The 17703-nt window shown below is 55.9% G+C and overlaps 2 protein-coding genes across 3 annotated transcripts; one reads left to right on the plus strand and one right to left on the minus strand.

Annotated features, from left to right (window-relative positions):
• The first annotated feature begins 713 nt into the window (after positions 1 to 713).
• LOC111161837 (SH2 domain containing 3A) lies at positions 714 to 7828 on the plus strand. Its single transcript, XM_022525843.1, has 9 exons — positions 714 to 782; positions 2282 to 2631; positions 2973 to 3049; positions 4841 to 5325; positions 5473 to 5588; positions 5752 to 5926; positions 6015 to 6126; positions 6452 to 6637; positions 7554 to 7828. The coding sequence occupies exons 1-9, from the start codon at positions 714 to 716 to the stop codon at positions 7712 to 7714; spliced, it is 1731 nt and encodes a 576-aa protein (XP_022381551.1). The 3' UTR covers positions 7715 to 7828.
• A 600-nt stretch (positions 7829 to 8428) lies between these two features.
• Positions 8429 to 17365, minus strand: LOC111161835 (thyroid hormone receptor interactor 10). Of its 2 annotated transcripts, XM_022525841.1 has the most exons (15): positions 17311 to 17365; positions 16015 to 16130; positions 15874 to 15930; positions 14952 to 15099; positions 14812 to 14874; positions 14497 to 14601; positions 14282 to 14410; positions 13314 to 13460; positions 13009 to 13203; positions 11833 to 12000; positions 11464 to 11573; positions 9547 to 9679; positions 9173 to 9318; positions 8973 to 9094; positions 8429 to 8858 (listed from the first exon to the last, which is right to left on the minus strand). In XM_022525841.1, exons 1-15 carry the CDS (start codon positions 17332 to 17334, stop codon positions 8710 to 8712), a joined length of 1812 nt encoding a protein of 603 aa, XP_022381549.1. In that variant the 5' UTR covers positions 17335 to 17365; the 3' UTR covers positions 8429 to 8709. The 2 variants fall into 2 exon arrangements, with proteins under 2 accessions (XP_022381549.1, XP_022381550.1); XM_022525842.1 differs by lacking the exon at positions 11833 to 12000.
• Between the last annotated feature and the right edge of the window lie 338 nt (positions 17366 to 17703).

The following is a 17703-nucleotide window of genomic DNA, read 5'->3' on the forward strand; positions in this document are numbered from 1 at the left end:
CTTTCTGATCTATCTACCCCTTCATCTCCTTATTTATTTTCTTAATTACTGTCTCCCCCACTGGAACAGCAGGTCTCCAAGGGCAGGGATACCCCTGTTTTGTTCACTGCTGGGCCTCTGGTGCCCAGCAGCACCTGGCACATGCTGGGTGTCCCATAAATATTAGTTTGAGTGAATTAGGTAATGAGTTTTCTCTGAAATGTAGCATCATATCATCGGCATGAAAATTGCATTACATTTGAAGGGAGTGCCTAGGTCTTCTCCTTTTGCAAGAATCCTAGTGAATGCACAAGTGCTTCCATGAGATCACAGCCAATTCTAAATTGAAGTTAATCATAGCCCAACTTATATAATGTGTGTATATGAATCTAGCTTGTATATATATAAACAAAATCTAATGTATATATATTTTTGTTTATGAGTAACTTGTTTAACTTAGAATATGGTTATATGTTATATATTTAGAATATGTTTATATGTTACATGTTTAGAATATGTTTGTATGTTAGAATACAGAGAGAGGGAATTGCATTTTACGGTTGATAGGATGTGGGCTACTGTCTCCAAAACTAAGGGGAATATGGAAAGGCTGACCCAGCCACCCAGGAAGCTTAGGAAGCAGGAATAATTCTTCCCATTTTACAGATGTGGAAGACTGAGGACTGTTGAAAGTACAGAGTTCAGCCCCTGCACCCTCTGCTCCCAAGAGCTCCATGCAGGTGCTACAGGATGGAGAGGACCTTGCCAGCCAGCCCTGGTACCATGGCCCCCTGTCCCGTCAGGTATCTCTGCTTCCTGCAGGGCCTCAGCACTTCTGATAGGGAACCTCTCCCACCCTTGAACTACTGGGGACTTCTGGGGACTGCTAGAGTCCTGGAGGAGGGACTTACAGTCAAGGTCTATTGGAAGGGGTGGCTGAGGGTCTGGGGACCGTCTTGAAGCTTGCTTGGTATCGTGGCACGCTCCCCAACTGGACTCCTTGGCTTTGCTTATCTCTCCATCTGGGTCCCAGGCACCGGCGCCCATCAGGGTCCCATCTCCCTCTTTTATCACCTTCGGTGACTACTCTTAGACATTATCTATCTTCTTCATTCATGTTCATTCATTGTGCTTCATTGTCACGTGTCTTACCTGCCCCCAACCCCGGACAGCCCAGGGCAGAGCCTTGGCCTCATTCATCACTGTGTCTCCAGGGTCTAGAACAGGCCCTGGCGCACAGTCAGTGCTCAGTCAGTGTTGTGCACTCTTGACATCTCGCGCTCAACCCAAATCTTACTCATTTGTCACCCTCAGGAGTCCTGGGACCCTGGCCATCCAATCAAATTGTGAGAGTCCATTATTGCTTAGTGGTTAAAAATCCCAGTCACACAACTTATATTTTGTATGCCCTTGGGCAAGGTATTTGACCTACCTGGGCCTCGGTCTCCCCATCTGTAAAATGGGCATGATGGTATCTACTGCTTAACCTTGGTGAAGGATTAAATGAGTTCATGTTTTACACCCACAGCAGGGCCTGGCATGTAGGAAAGGCTACATGTGTGCACTATACGGATTTTTCAGTCTTCAGTTCCCATCACCGACTCCACTTTGCCTCCCTCTGGTGCTGTGGCCCCTGTCCGTTTCCACACCGGCCACTACAGCTGGCATAAGACCGCCTGAACATTTTTATAACAGGATTTCCAGGCTGCAATCAGTTTGGAAGGATCCGGCAAATGGCACTTTTTGAAGCCACATTTGTGCACCAAGCCTTGTGCATTTACTCAGGTTGGATGTTGCATTAGTCAGTATTAGCTAGTAGCAGCAACAAACATCCCTGAGATGTCCCTGGCTAAACACAGCCAATATTCTGGGGCTTGTCCATGTTACAGTACAAGCTGGTTGAGGAGTGGGGAATGTGGAGCTCCAGAAGTCAGTCAAGACCCAAGCTCTTTCTAGCCTGTGGTTCTACCTTCCACAAGCCCTTGGGGGACATCCCCTAACAGGCAGGGGACAGAACCTGTAGGATTGTGCAGGAGGGCTGTGTGAGCCAGGTCTGGACATTCCCAGCAGTGGTTCTGCCTCATCCTATTGGCCAGATCGTGTCAGATGACGACTAACTGCAAGGGAGCCTGGGAAATGTATTCCAGAGGTGTGCCCATGAGAAAACGGGACATGGTTTGCTGCGAAACCACCTGGTCTCTGGGGTGGCTTTTCTTGGGTGTGGGGGTGGGGGTGAGGAATCACAAGAACTGCAGATCTGGGCTGATGGCTAAGCCCCCTGCCTCCTGGCCTCCATCCCTAGAAGGCTGAGGGCCTCCTGCAGCAAGACGGGGACTTCTTGGTTCGAGCCTCCGGGTCCCGGGGGGGCCACCCAGTCATCTCCTGCCGCTGGCAGGGCTCAGCCCTGCACTTCGAGGTGCTCCACGTGGCCCTGCGTCCCCGGCCAGGCCGGCCCTCAGCCCTCTTCCAGCTGGAGGATGAACGGTTCCCAAGCCTGCCCTCCCTGGTTCGAAGCTATGTGACCGGGCAGCGTCCACTGTCCCGGGCCACGGGGGCTGTGGCCTCCAGACCTGTGATACGGCAAGGACCCATTCGACGCAGTTTTAGTGAGGACACCCTCCTAGAGAGCCCAGCTCGGTCAGAGCTGCCCAGGTAATTACAGGCTCTCTACCTCACCAATGACACTGATACCCCCCTGTGCACTAACTGATACTGACATTTGGGCCTGGATTGATGGGGGGGGGGGGTGGAGGGGCTGTGCTGTGCATCATAGGACATTGAGCACTGCTAGATGCCTATAGAGTCCTCTCCACCCCACCCCCAGTCGTGACAACCGAAAGATGTTTCCTGACACTGTCAGGTGTCCCCTGGGATAGAGCACCCTGATTGGGGTCTGCTGGTGCTGAGTGACTAGATAGAGGGTTTTCTGGGCATTGGTGGGGGCTGCCCTGCTCAGGGTGGGACTACACATCTCCCTCTTCTCTGTCCCCCAGGGCTAGGAAGCGGAGTGACAGTCAGCCCGCAGGTTTGGAGCACATGGGGCGGTCAAGAGAAGACCACTCTGAACCAGGTAAGGGTCTACCAGGACAGCACAGGGCCCCAAGATTGCTTTGCCACTCACTGCCTGACTGATACGGCACAGATGACTTAATCTCTTGGAAACTGGAGACAATAAGACTTTCAAAATTGTGGGGCACCTGGGTGGCTCAGTCACTAAGCATCTGCCTTCGGCTCAGGTCATGATCCCAGGCTCCCAGGATCAAGCCCTGCATTGGGCTAACTGCTCTGCAGGAAGCCTGCTTCTCCCTTTCCCACTCTTCCTGCTTGTATTCCCACTCTTGCTGTGTCTCTGTCAAATAGATAAATAAAATCATTTAAAAAAAAGACTTTCGGGGCACCCGAAAAGCCTCTGCTTTTGGCTCAGGTCATGACCTCGGGGTTCTGGGATGGAGTCCTGCATCGGACTCTCTGCTCAGCAGGGAGCCTGCTTCCCTCTCTCTCTCTCTGTCAGATAAATAAATAAAATCTTAAAAAAAAAAAAAAAAAAGACTTTCAAAATTGTCATGTGATTAAGAAATCCACAGACACTTTTGTAGGGGCTTAAAAATGGGTGACTTTAAAAAAAAAAGATTTTATTTATTTATTTGAGAGAGAGAACACAAGATGGGGGAGAGTTGGAGAGGGAGAAGCAGGCTTCCCGCTGAGCAGGGAGCCCAACTCGGGGCTCAATCCCAGGACCCTGGGATCATGACCTGAGCCGAAGGCAGATGCTTAATGACTGAGCCATCCAGGCACCCGACTCCAACCAGTCTTGTTCCTGCCTCAGGGTCTTTGCACTTGCCGTTCTGGTCATGGGAAAACCCATTCCCCTAATCGTTTCCTGACTGACTCCTTCTCATTTAACTTGATTTCCTCAAAGTAGCTGACCCTAGCCATCCTACCTAAAAGGGGATTTTCCTTATGCTCTCCCTGCCCCATCTGCCCTGCCTCCCCACCCCCCATTCATCATGAACCCTCACTGCCTGCTGTTGTACTAAGTGCTGAGATGTATCACTCAATAGAAAGACAAAGACCTCTGCCCGGTGGTTCCAACATCCTACTGGAGGAAGATGGACATTGACAACAAAAATGAGTCTGCTTTAGGGTAAAAGTTAAAAGTAAAACAGAATCAGGGAGATTAGGAATAGAGGGATGGGAGTATTACAATTTTAAGTAGTTGTCAGGACAGGCCACATGGAGAAAGATTTGAAAGAGGTGAAGGAGGAAATGATGTGACTATCTGGGGAGGTAAGAGTGACCCCGGTAGAAGGAACAGCCAGTGCAAAGGTTCTGGGGCCAAAACAAGAACTTGAACTTTTTTTTTTTCTACTCTGAGGACTTTGGCCTTCACTCAGAATGAGCTAGAACCATGGGAAGGTTTTAAGTCCCTATAAGCGGGCCTATTTATATGGCTGGTAAATATAGCATCTCCCAATAGTCTGGATGCAGCTTTAAGTTCTGATAACCTCAGAAGCAACCATGCCACAGACTTCATTTGAAAGTTTGATAAGTGTAGTTTCTTCGATGCTTTTGGAGTTTTGTGAATTTTGAATAATTTTTTTTCTATTTTAGTTTTGTACGTCAGAGGGGCAACAAACAAAGAATTCACATTTAAACTGTGGTGTTCACAATTCATACCTAAGTGTTAAAGAAAGTTCATTTTCAGACCACTGATAAGTGCGTAGCATTTATATAGATGAAGTTGTAAGTCCAAGAGACACAGTTATTGACTTGGGGGCGGGATGGTAACCCATCCAGCCGCCCACCCCATCCAGCTATCTTTTCTGTGTACCCCCTTCATTCCGTCTTGTTTGACCCCTAGGAGCCTCCGCTGTGCCCATGTGTGCCCTCCCTCGGATGGGTAGTGACCCCGTGCTGCTGAAGACGCCGCCTCCTCTGGGGTCCGTTGTTGACAGCCTCAGAGCCTCCGATGGGCAGCTTCATGCCAAGGCACCAACCAAACCACCTCGAACACCCTCACTGATGCTGCGTGAGGCATCTGAACGCCCCCCAACATACTGTGAGCTGGTGCCCCGAGTGCCCTGTGCCCAAGGAACCCCTCTGGGCCACACAGGCCCAGAGACAGAGGCCCCATGGTGGGAAGCCAGTGAGGAAGAGGAGGAAGAGAACAGAAATTTTGCAAGACCCGAGGCCGAGGTCTCTTTCTGGCCCCCTAACAACCCCTTCTGCCTGCTGGGCCCCCAGAATCGGCCCCTGGAACCGACAGTCCTGAGTACTCTCCGTGACCTATTCCTGGAGCACCATCCTGGGAGCACGGCCCTGCACCTATTATTGGCGGATTGCCAGGTGGGTCGACTACTGGGCCACTCCTCCCCAGACGGGGGCTGAGGCCAGGCCAAGGCCCAACAGCACCTCACACCCATATACTCATTCTTGTCAGCTGACCTCGCCACTAACCACCCCCCCCCCCCCCCCCCCCCCCCCCCCGCCCAGGCTACAGGCCTCCTAGGAGTGACCAAGGCTCAGCGGTGTGCCATGGGGGTCGCCTCTGGCCTGGAGCTGCTCACACTTCCCCATGGGCATCGCTTGAGGTTGGAACTTCTGGAAAGGTGAGCCAGCCGCCTGGAATCCCCAGGGCCTTCAAACCTCCCCCCATTCACGGACCCCCAGGGAGGAGGGGAGATAGGCAAAGCTTCCCCCCGCCCCCACGCCCCTCACCTCCGAGTTACAAACCTTCCACTGCCCCCAGACCCTCGATCTCCACCTTCACAGACACGAGGCGCTGGCGCTGGCTGGGGCGCTGGCCGTGCTGGGCTGCGCGGGGCCGCTGGAGGAGCGCGCGGCCACCCTGAGGGGCCTGGTGGAGCTGGCCCTGGCGCTGCGGCCCGGGGCGGCTGGGAACCTGCCTGGACTGGCCGCGGTCATGGGCGCCCTGCTCATGCCTCAGGTGCGTGGGGAGCAGAAATGAGGAGGAAGCCCGAGGGCAGGCGATGGGGAAGAGGGAAGAGACAGCATGTTCAGGGCTCCTCCCTCAGGTGTCCCGGCTGGAACGCACGTGGCGCCAGCTCAGAAGGAGCCACACGGAGGCGGCGCTGGCCTTCGAGCAGGAGCTGAAGCCGCTGATGCGGGCACTGGATGAGGGCGCCGGTGAGTGGCAGCCCTTAGCGCCGCACACCAGCTCTAAACGGAATCCTAATCCCGCTCTAGGCCCCGCGCGTCCAGTCAGTTCACCATAGGCTCCACCCTCTTCGCTCGAGGCCCCGCCCTTCGCGTCCGGCTAGGTCCCTGGGCCCGAACCCTAGGCCCCGCCCCCGCCCCAGTTCTCGCCCTGACCCGGGCCTGCTCCGTGCTAGGCTGGAACCAGTGTTTCTGGGCTTCTGCTGCTACGGTCCGCCTCGACCCAGTCTCCCACCCTCTTCACCCTGGCCGCGTCTTCGGCCCCAAGCCTAGCTCAGAGCCCTTCCCCGCACAGGCCCCTGCGAGCCGGGCGAGGTGGCGCTGCCGCACGTGGCACCGGCCGTGCGCCTGCTGGAGGGCGAGGAACTCCCGGGGCCGCTAGACGAGAGCTGCGAGCGGCTGCTGCGCACCCTGCACCGGGCGCGTCAGGTGGCCCGGGACGCGCCCAAGTTTCGTGAGGCAGCAGCCCGGCGCCTACGAGGTGAGTGCTCCCCTCTGCTCCCGGCTGCCAGAAGGCCCCACTTCCCGAGCACCCCGCAGGCTCTAACCGAGTACCCCAAAGCCCACCAGGCAAGGCACCAGAGCCTCCCGCCACGCCTCCCGGAGCCCCACCCAAGCCGGGACGGCCCGGCCCCCGGGGAGCTCTCACCCCGAGTCCGAGTCGCAGCCAACAGTGTTGACAGGAATAGTGCTCTCCACCCCGAAAGGGTTGGCCCCCCGCCCCAGAGCCACGTCCACAGAGTCCCACTCCCGGCCCCCACCCCCGTTCCAGCTCCCACCTGAAACGACCCTGCCCCCAGAGGATCTCGATCCCTCCAACAATGCCTAGCTCTCTCCAAAATGAGTCAGTCCTTCAACTGGTAGAACAGCGCCCTACCCCCCCCCCCCCCCACCCCCCCCCTCCCCCGCCATTGCGTTCAGAGCCAAACCCTTCCTCCAGTCCTGGGGCAGCCCAGCCTCCCTAATCCCCAACCTGGCTTATTCCGCTTTCGCTGGCGACCTAAGCACGCCTCTCACTCCAACGTGGCTCTGTCTCCCCACAAAATGTGTCGCACTGGGCAGCCCAGACTCCAAATCTTGCCTCCCAAGTGGCTCCGTCCCCAGGCACAGCCCCTGAGGGCCCCCCCACCCACCCACCCGGCATCGCGCACTGGAACGGACTGCCCCCATGCACCCTGGCAGAGCCTGCTTCCACCGAGCCCCTTGGCCACCCCACCCCCAGTCCTGCGGAGACCCCGAGCGCCCCTTCCCCGTCAACCCCGCCCAGTTGTGCAGAGCTTCGGGGCAGAGTCCCTCCCGTCCCAGCTGGGACAAAGTTCTAAGGCCAGAAGGCAGGTGTAGGGTGGGGCGAGGCCGGAGCCTGGCCCCGCCTCCAGTCCGCCTGGCCCCGCCCCCAGGATTCCGGCCGAACCCGCAGCTGAGGGAGGCCCTGACCACAGGCTTCGTGCAGCGGCTCCTCTGGGGAAGCCGAGGAGTCGGGGCGCCACAAGCCGCACGTCTAGAGAAGTTCCAGCGCGTCCTCAGTGTCCTTTCACAGCGCCTGGAGCCGGATGTTTGAAAGCACAGACCCCCTTCTTCGTACTGGGACACCCAGGCAGGCTATGGAAACCCCCTGCAGACACCAAGGAAGTTGCCCCAAGCTGTTCACAGAGCCAAGCGCAGTGGGAACCCAGATTCTGCCTTACACAAGGGGGAAGGGGGGATTTGCAAAAACCCACACCACTCCCCCAAAAGGTACATGGATCCTAGGGTGAGGGACAGCCTCCTCCCCCACACTAGAAAACCCAGGTGTCTGGAGGCCCTATCCCATCTCCCACCCCCAAGCATATATCTTACAAATGGGGAACATATACCCTTAATGGTAAGAGAACTTGCAGATCTCCTACTCAGAAGCCAGATGCAAATGCTTATGAGCTGTGTGACTTCTAGCAAATGGCCCAACCTCTCTGTGCCTGCCTTCAACATAAAAGTGAGGCTGTGTACTTTTCAGGGGTTGTCACAAGGGATTAAAGCTCAGTGTTCAAATATCATGGGTGGAGAATGCCTGGTACACAGTAGGTGCTCAACACTGCCTTTTCTCAGTAAAGCTGCGGTAAACACAGAAAGGATGTTTGGTGCTTTTCTCCCTACACTGAAGTCACAGACAAGCACCCAATTCTGGGGAAGTTTTGTCCAAGTTGTACCCAAGTTTACCTCCCCTTCCTCATTCCCTCTGTGGCCAGGAAGGAGGCTGGCATTTGCATATGCCAACCCAGGTTGTAAATTTACCAATAAGGCACAGACTCCGAAAGCTTTATAGAATTTTTTATATAAAACAAAATGGCCCTAGCCCAGCGGCAAGAAGAAAAGATTTGAAACACGAGTATGTACATCAATGATGGAAGGCACAGCGGGTCCCTCTGGGACGAGGAGTGGGATGGGAGGAGGGGGCAGCAGGTTACACAGGTCTCAGCTGAAGCCACAGGGGGCAGAAATAAAGTGCGTGGGTCCTGGGGCCCCCCGTGGCCCAGAAGCAGCAGCCAACAGCCCCCTTCTTCCCGCCTGTGGCAGGGTTCAGTTGAGCATGACCCGGAGGTAGGAGGTGGGCACATAGCCCTCACCTCCCTGTTTCCGCCTGACCCGGGTCCAGCCGTCGCCTTTGTCCTCCTCCATGAGACTGAGGTCTTCACCCTCGGCCATGGAGATGGTGCCCTCGCTGGACCCTGTCGTGGGAGAAGCAGCGGGCTCAGATCTGCTTCCGGTGAAGGGAAACACAGCCCAGCCAAAAAGACCACCCTGCCCCCACGCAGGCGATGGGACCCACACGCAGGCCTCACCTTCAAAGTGGTAGATGGCCACACAGTGCCCTATGGGGGATGCCGACTCCTCCTCAAAATCCTCGTCAAACTCCGTGTAGATGGGGGCATCCTGGCCCTCCTCAGACAGGGGCTCCTCAGAGCTGGGTGGGGAGAGCGAAGCAGGTCAGGACAGGCCTCCCAGGTCCTGGGGACGGACCCAGTCCAGCCTCCACGCTCACCTCTCCTTGGGATCCTGTGACCCACTGTTGTTGCTGCTGCTGCTGTCTGGGGGCGCGCTGGCTGGGGGGTCTGGAGGCCGGGTGTGGCGGCCCAGGCTGTCCCCCCGGTTGCTCAGGACCCGGCTCTCGGCTTCTGCCAGCCAAGCCTGAGAGGAGGGAGTCACACGGTCAATTCCAGGGCAGGCTGTGGGGTCAGCCCATTCTGGGACTGGAGGTTTCCTGAGATCACCCATGCACACCCAGGGCTGTGATGAGAAGCAGCTGGAGCCCCACCCCCACCCAACACCTCCCTGTCCCCGTCCCCCCTCCGCCCCCCCAGGAAGTGACTCAGCTAGGCCCGCTGGCCCCCACCCCTCCCCAGGGTCTTCCCTGACCTCATACTTCTGCACTTCTAATTTCAGCCGTTCGATGTTGTTCAGGGTTTCCGTGATCCGGGGCTCCAAGCTGGCAGGGTCCCCCATCTGGGGCGTCTTCTCATACACATCCTTCATTTTCTTCAGGGCTTCTCTAGGATGACACAGACAGATCAGAACAGTCCCATATGACTTCACCAGCAGAAAAAAATAAGTGCTTGGCTTCAAGGAGCCAGGAGCAAGATAAGGCAATGTTTACACTGCCAACACTAGCGCTTCACTGCCTGGGTTCGAATCCCAGTTTGGGCATTTCCTCGCCTGGGAGTCTGGGTGAGGTTACTGACCTCTGTCTCGGGGCGCTAATCTGGAAAATGGGGATGATGAGGCATGGATTGCATATGAGTGGCTGCAAAATGAGAAGGGCGTCTCCGTTTATTCAGATACATACTGTACCCACTGCATACCAGGCCCCGTTCCAGCCATCAGAAGTACAACCCCCAGCAAGACCATCAGGATTCCGCCCTGGCTCCCAATCTCAGGAGAACCGGGGAATGTCCGTGAACTTATGTAAAAGATCTGAAATAGTGTACGGCACACAGTATCTATAAATGTTCAGTGTTCTTAGCATTAGTCCCTGTTTCCTCCAAGACTAGATACACAGGCCAAAGTAGTAACAAGCATAGACCTTGGAATGTCCAACATGGGGTCCACTTCTTTCCAGTCCTAATACCACATCCAGGCCACAAGAGGAAACAAGCAGAGGTGGGACAGCTGGCATCGAAGGACAGACTCCACAGCACGTTCCCTTCTCCCCTACATCCTAGAGACTCAGGAGGCGCCTGGGGGCTCAGCCGATGAGGCTTCTCTCCTCTGCTCAAGTCATGATCCCAGGGTCCTGCAATCGAGCCCCGCCATCGGGCTCCCCCCTCAGCGGGAGTCTGCTTCTCCCTCTCCCTCTGCCCCTCCGTATCGTTTGTGACCTCTCTCTCTGATAAATAAAATCTTTAAAATAAACATAGAAATAAACATAAAGACTCAAGAACTGCAAGGTTTCCAATGGAACGTCACACCAACAAAAGCTTCATATGGTAAAAGTTTTGTACAAGAGGTTCCACGTCAACGGCAAAACAGAACTGGGCCGCCCATCCAAAAGTAGCAAATGTCATTCCTATGATTTAAGAGGGCTGGGAGGAGGATCTTGTTGCTTGGAAGAAGTGAGTACAGATTTTTTTTTTTTAACCTGGCAGATTTTTTTATTGTTAATATTTTAAGTGTTTGAGTTATTAAACAGATAATCATGTTGTTGTTGTTTTCTTTTAGCCAATTATCGTAGTGAATGAGAAGAACAGGTGTTTTTATATTGAACCATCTTTGCATTACTGGAATAACACCCAATGGATCATGACTCGTCTTTTTAAAAAAACTACATTTTTATTACGGGTAAAAGGCACTAATGCGAAAGTTCCCACTCGAACCGCATCTAAGTGGACGGTTCCGTGGCATTAAGTACATCCGCGCTGCGGTGAGACCATCCCCTTCACATGAAACGTTATTTTTAAAATATATATATATATATAATATATGTATATATATATTATATATATATATATAAATATATATATCCGATAAAATATATTGGATCTGTCTGGCTAGAATTCTGCATTTAAGATCCTAACTGAAGGAAAATGAGTCCAGAATTTGAATTTCTTGAATTCTCACTGATACAGGAAGTCATTCCACCAGCCTCTGACTAAGCTAGCAGCTTTCACTCTTTTTCTGTTTGCTGCAAGAGGGGAAGTTAAGTGTTTCCTTTTAAGTGTGGGAGGAATCACCTATAAAACCACCAGGGCCTGGGGCTTGCTGGGGACAGCTTGGACTACCATTTCAGTAGAATTTGGTTATTCTTTTATTTTGTTCCCTGCCTGTCCCCAACCCTACCTCTGGTCAACCTCCTTCTGGAGCTCACGATTCCGTTCTTCCAGCTGCTGCTGAAGCCGTTTTCTCTGTTGTTCTGGGGGCAAGTGGCTGAAATCCTCCGTCACCACTGTCTGCAGGGTGGGAAGAAGACTGAGTTTGGGATCAGGGATTCTCAGCTTCCAGGCTCTAAGACAGTGCGAAGACATACCAAGTCCACCTTCCTCCCCACCCAAGGTTCTTGGGGGGCAAGGCCATGCACAGAGCAAAGCAGGTCCGGGTCTGGCAACCGGAGGAGGGGGCCCAGCCCGCAGCAGGAAGCGAGCCCAGGGTCCCGCCACCCAGCACTGGGCGGGCTGGGCTGCCCCCTCCTCCCCCGGAGGCCTCACTTACCCCACGGCTGCCTCGAAGGCTGCGGAAGGATGCTAGCCGCGGTTTGACTGACTTACTGATCTCACTCAGTATGGCCAAGGGGTCGAGGCCGGAGCGGGGGGATGGGGGTCCGTTAGGCAATGCCGAGGACAGGGGGCCCCCCAGGGGGGAGAGGGGAGGGGGGTGTGGCTACCGGCGGGGGCAGGGGAGACGGTGGGTCAGGAGGGGTGGGAAGATGTAGAGAAGGAGGATGGATGGACGGACGGACGTAATAAAGAAAAAAGAAAAACAAAATGGAGAAAAGAAAAGGAAAAAAAAAACGGTAAGAAAACCACAACTCAAGATGCACAATCACACACAGAAAATGCATGCAGAGAGCAACACAAAAATCCGGGAGGTGGTGGGGAGGGCATTAGACTGTGAGCCAGAAGGCCAGACCCCTCCCTACCCCCTATGTCACCCATCCCTTGAATTCTGTATGCAGTACCTAGCATGGGGCTTGGGGGTAAGGAGGGCGCAGGGAGGCCCAGGGTTCTATCCACCCAGCTTTCTGGGCTCACAGTCTAGAAGGTACAGGGAGATGCATTCAGGGAATCAAGATCTCAGACAGGTATATGGCCACAGAGGTTGGAGGCAAGCTGAGAAAGGTAGAAGGCATGAAGTGTCAGAAGGGTTACAGGTGGGTTGATGCTCGGGGAGCCTTGTGACTACAGAGAGGTATCAATTTTACATCAAGAGGGATCAGAAGTATGTCATGGGATGTAAACTTAGGGGGTGTCTAAGGTATAAATCAGGCGGGTCCAGGTATACGTTTGACATTATAAGCCAAAAATCCTAAGAAAAAACAGCCTGAGGGTCAGGGGCCCAAGGACCCACTGGCAGGATAAAGAGAGACTCCAGGGGAGTCCTGAAGACAAGTATCTTAAGCCCTCACCCAGCCCTGAATCCCAGAAGCAGGTCTTCTCCCAGCATCCCAAGAAGCAGCAGACAGACGCCACAGGCCCCCTCCCTACACCCCCTCAGCCTTGGGGGACTCCCAGGCCAATAGCCGGGCCGCCTCCCTTCCCTCCAGCCTGGGCCTGCAGCCAAGAGGAAAATTCCTGCCTGGGACTCAGCGTCCTGGCGGCTGGGGCTGACTCAGTGGGGGCCCCTCTGTCCCCACTCACACTCCCCCCTCCCGAGGGCCCCGGCCCCCACCTTGTTCTTCTTGCCGAAGGGCCAGCGCTTGGCACGGCTGCGACCCGAGCCTCGGAGCTCAGGCCGTCCATCGGAGGGGGTGCCCAGGCTGCTGTCTGAGGGCACGCGGTTCATGGGCTGGCTGAAGTCTTCGAATTCCACGTCACCAGGGCGGGCAAAGCCTGACTTGTGCAGCTCAATTAGGACCTGGGAATCCTGCGAGGAGGGGCGGGGAGGGTGACCAGGAAGCAGTCAGGGGCAAGACTAGGGCCCGGGTCCTGCTACTGCCCACCTGCCAGCCCGCTCGCCCAGGACCCGACACGCACGTTCTTGGCATCCACGGCATCCGCAGCCACCTTCATGCCCTCCAGGCACTTGGCGATGATGGGCACCACCTGCAGCTCGGCTTCCGACAGGAGCCCATACCCGGCCCCCAGGTGGGTGGCCCGCCGCTCGTCCATGTCCTGCAGCTTCTGCAGAGGCAGAGACAGGGGCGCAGGCATGGGGCCAGGGGCCATGATTCAGTCCGCAGACGTGATGGGGCTCCACACTGGCCCCAGCCCCGAGCCCAGTCGGGTGGGGAAAACACAAAATCAGGGGCGCCTGGGTGGCTCAGTGGGTTAAGCCTCTGCCTTCGACCCAGGTCATGATCTCATGATCTCATGATCTCAGGATCCTGGGATTGAGCCCCACATCGGGCTCTCTGCTCAGCAGGAAGCCTGCTTCCCCCTCTCTCTCCACCTGCCTCTCTGCCTACTTGTGATCTCTCTGTCAAATAAATAAATAAAATCTTTAAAAAAAAACAACAACAACAACAAAAAAAACAAAATCGAACAGGGACTTCCAGCGCTGGGTGGCCAGAGGAGAGACATGCAACAGGAGATCTGAGAAGGGAGTGTGAGGAGCTCCCGCCTTGCCTAGGGAGTCAGGAAAAGCTTCTCAAAGGAAGGGACAATGAAGCCAGGATTTTGAACAGACAGCAGACCCAACCCAGATACTGCCTATCACAAGACAGAGTGGAGTGAAGACGCCAAAGCAGAAGATGGCAAATTCGAGGCCTTTCAGAGGGGCTGTTAGAGCTGGGGCTTAGCAGAATGCATAGGAGTTCCCAAAAACATGAAAGCCACCTCTGGCGGAAAAAAAACAGTCTGAGTGAAGACAGAGCACACTGTCATTTCTAGTTCCCTTTTGATTTAGAGATCGGGACCTTGCCGCTAAGGTTTTGACAAATGTGTAAGAGTCGGTTAACTTTCTGGGTCTTTCAGGGAGGGGTCTGGGGGCTTGGAATACTCACATCAAATATCTGGGGCATCTGGGAAAAGTAGAAGTGGGACTGGTCTCGGTTGAAGCGCTGCAGCTGGGCTGCGTACTCATTTTTGCTTTCTTCTGCCATGTGACTTCGCAGGTGGGCTTGCTGCTTGGCCTGAGGAATAGGGAGGCAGGGGTTGTGGCCAGGTTCGGGCTCCCTCCCGGCCGGACCTCCAAGCCCATCCCAGAGCCCACAGGTACCTTCTCCACGTCAGCCTTGGTGGCATTGATATCCTGATCAAGTCGCTCAGCGGTCTGGGCTGCCTTTTCAGCCTCCCGGCAGTCCCGCTCAAACTTCCGCTTGCTCTGCCGGGGACACAACCAGAAGGAGAGAGTAGGTGAGAAAGCAAGGTTTCAGAGACCGGGGTTAGGGACGGGAGAACATCACTAGCAAATGGGGGAGGGGGAGTGCAACGGGCAAGCTGGAAACCCATGGGAGAGAGGGAGAAGGGCTCCGGGCCAGACAACACAGGGAGATCCAGGGGCCAGTTACCCTCTCCGTGGCCGCAAACTCACATTCTCCAGCTGTTTGAAGCCACTCTCCAGCTGCTGCTGAGCCCGGCGGCCCTCCTGAAAGTGCTGTGCAAACAGAAATGGTTAGGCTCCCCTGAGCTGAGGTAGCGGTCCTTGGAAGACCCAGAGAGGGAACCACTCACCATCTTTCTCTCCTGTTTCATCTCCTGTGAGTACTTGGCCAGCTCGAGACACACACGGACGCTAAGGTTCTCAGCCACCAGCTCCCGCTGGCCCGCAAAGTCATTCACCTCCTGGAGAATTTGCACGAAGGACTGCTGCTGGCTGAACCTGGGGCGAGATGAGTGGGGGCAGCGAGACGGGGTCAGGCACCCACCCCCATCCCTCAGGACCCAGATGCTCTAGGAACCACCTCCATCATGGGAAAGGGAAAGCCCCAATACATTCCTCCTGGAAGCAACCATAAATTCTGGTCCATATCCCTTATCCCAAGCCCTTAACTGGGATGCGTTTCGGAACTCAGAATTTTTCAGGTTTAGAAAGGGAATATAATGCTTATGCCATCTTTTATGCGTCACCCCAATGGGATCAGGGGCAGCATCCTGTAACCAAACACTACAAATATTTTTTGCAGTGAGAGGTATTACTAGTCACACGAAGTGGGATAAAAACCAAGGACGTGACAACCATTAAGTGACGTCAGAAGCTGCTGCCTAACAGAGTACCAAAACAATCTTCTGACTTCTAGAGCTTTTTGGATTATGGAACTACGCACTATCTCAGTTAATGATCCCGTGAGCCCTACAAGGCCATCATCATCATCGTCATCATCCTGTTTCACAGGTGAGGAAAACAGGCATAAAATGCAGGTCAATTACCCAGAGGCACTGGGTTAGTAACTGCTGGAACCTCACTCACTTAATAGGTGAGGCAAAAGCAAAACTCAAGTCAATTGCCCAAAGTCGTGGGGTTGGAAAACAGTGGACTTAAGATTCTGGCACAGGTGATCGGGATCGGGTGAGACCTGAACAAGAGGGCCAGGAAGTGAGACCAACACCCCTGGGGCCCCCCAAATCTAGCCTGGCCATCCCTCTCCATCCTTACTTGGATTCTGGGTCATCTTTGGCGGGTCTCTTGGGCAGGTATTTCTTCACCAGGCTCCTAACGGAGAGAGGCAGAAAGCCTGAGCCCCCGGCGCTCCAACAGCTTCCCCCAGGCCCAGGCGGGTCCACCCTAGGGTCTCACCTCAGCTGCTTTGCGTAAGCCTGCTCCACCTCGGTCCGTTCTTTCACGAACTTTACATATCTGTCCAACAGGTCCAGCCCCCACTGCGTGTGCCGCTCGAGCACCTCAAACTGATCCTGGAAGCGGGTGGAGGATTCGAGATCACCACATTGGGACCCCACCGCCGGAGGACCAGGCGCCAGAGAAGCCTCAAGGCTCCGAGCTAGGAGAAGGTGTGGCTTCCCGGGCCCGCCCCCGCGCGGCGCCAGGGGGAGGCAGGAAACCCGCGGGAACCCCCTCCCCTTCCCGGGAAGGGCCAGGGAACAGGGGCGGGGCCCCAGCCGGACTACAGGGTCCCCGTCTCCAGACCTCCAAGAGGGGTGTGGAATGGGGCTGAGCCACTCCCCCCAGCCCCGGCTCCCCTAATCCCCCCTCCCAAGATTCCGGAAAATCCGGCCGGCCCGGCGTGAGTCAGGACCAGAGGGGCAGGGTTCACCGCAGTTTGGGGGGCCCCAGAACGTCCAGCAGACAGGCACCATGTTACCCGGGTCGCCATGCTTCCCGGGGCCCCCCCAATATGTGATTCGGTTTCCCCCACTGACTCCACTGCAATTCCAAAAGAAATTTCAGAGTTGTGGGGGAAGGAAGCTAGTTACCCCGCTGCACCCAGAAACCCAGTGATGCCACCGCCCCCATAAAAAGGAGGGGTCAGAGGTCCCGACTAGGATAAGGGGAAATTCCTGGGGCTTCCAGAGCAGAGGTTAGAGGCTAACTAGGGGCGGCCCCTCCCAGCGCCTGGGGCGGGATGGGGGGAGGGGGCCGCGAGGCTAAGCCTCGCGGCCCCCTCCCCCCCAGAGCGTCCCAAGCCCCTAGGTTTTGATCGGAGGCGCCGAAAGGGCGGTCAGAACTTCTAGGTCCCACGTGGGGTTGAAAGTGGCCAGGGGGTCCCCTCCCCCGCCCAAGCCGGACAGGCGGGCGGCGGGCAGGGACCCAGGGGCAGTAAGATAAGCCGGCCGCCCAGCCAGGGTGCTCAAAATAGGTGACCTCGCCCGGGCGCCCCGGCCTGGTCCCAGGACTTCTGCCCTCCTCACTCTGAATCCCGCGCTCAGTTTCTCTAGTCCGCTCCTGCAAGGTCGCCCTTCATCCTGGACGTCCTGAAACGCCCTGGGAAACTCCGAGAAAAGGCGAAAAGCGGGGACCCCAGGGGTCTCTGAAGGGGAAAGCGCCGAGCCCCCACTAAGGTCTTGCAGAAGCAAAGGAGGAGGGGGTTTGGACTCCAGAAAGGGAGGAACTTGGAGCCGGGCCGATCGGACTCACCCACAGCTCGGTGCCCCAATCCATGCTGCTCCCGCCGAACCCGCCGCCGCCGCCGCCGCGCCCGGTCCCCGCCGCCCGCCGCCGGGAGACTCAGCTTGGAGCGGCGCGCCCGGCCCCGCCCGCCCGGACCCGCCCACTCCAAGCTCGGACCCGCCCCCGCAGGCCCTGCCACACCCCCATCTGCCAGGAGGCCCAGAACAGCGCCCTAAAGGCGGGACCCCCGAAGAGGCGGGACCCAACGGACGCCCCGCCCCCTCTTAAAGGCAAGTTGCCACCAGCCGCCACTGGACCCGTGCCTTAAAGGACCCCCACCCATTTTCCAAATCCCCCGGGCCCCTCTTCCCCCTCCCTCTTCCCCAACCCTACCCCGCCAGGGACTGTTCTTACTTTTCT

The sequence above is a fragment of the Enhydra lutris genome, unplaced genomic scaffold (assembly GCF_002288905.1).
Source record: "Enhydra lutris kenyoni isolate GAN:26980312 unplaced genomic scaffold, ASM228890v2 scaffoldscaffold86, whole genome shotgun sequence".
Lineage (NCBI taxonomy): Eukaryota > Metazoa > Chordata > Mammalia > Carnivora > Mustelidae > Enhydra > Enhydra lutris.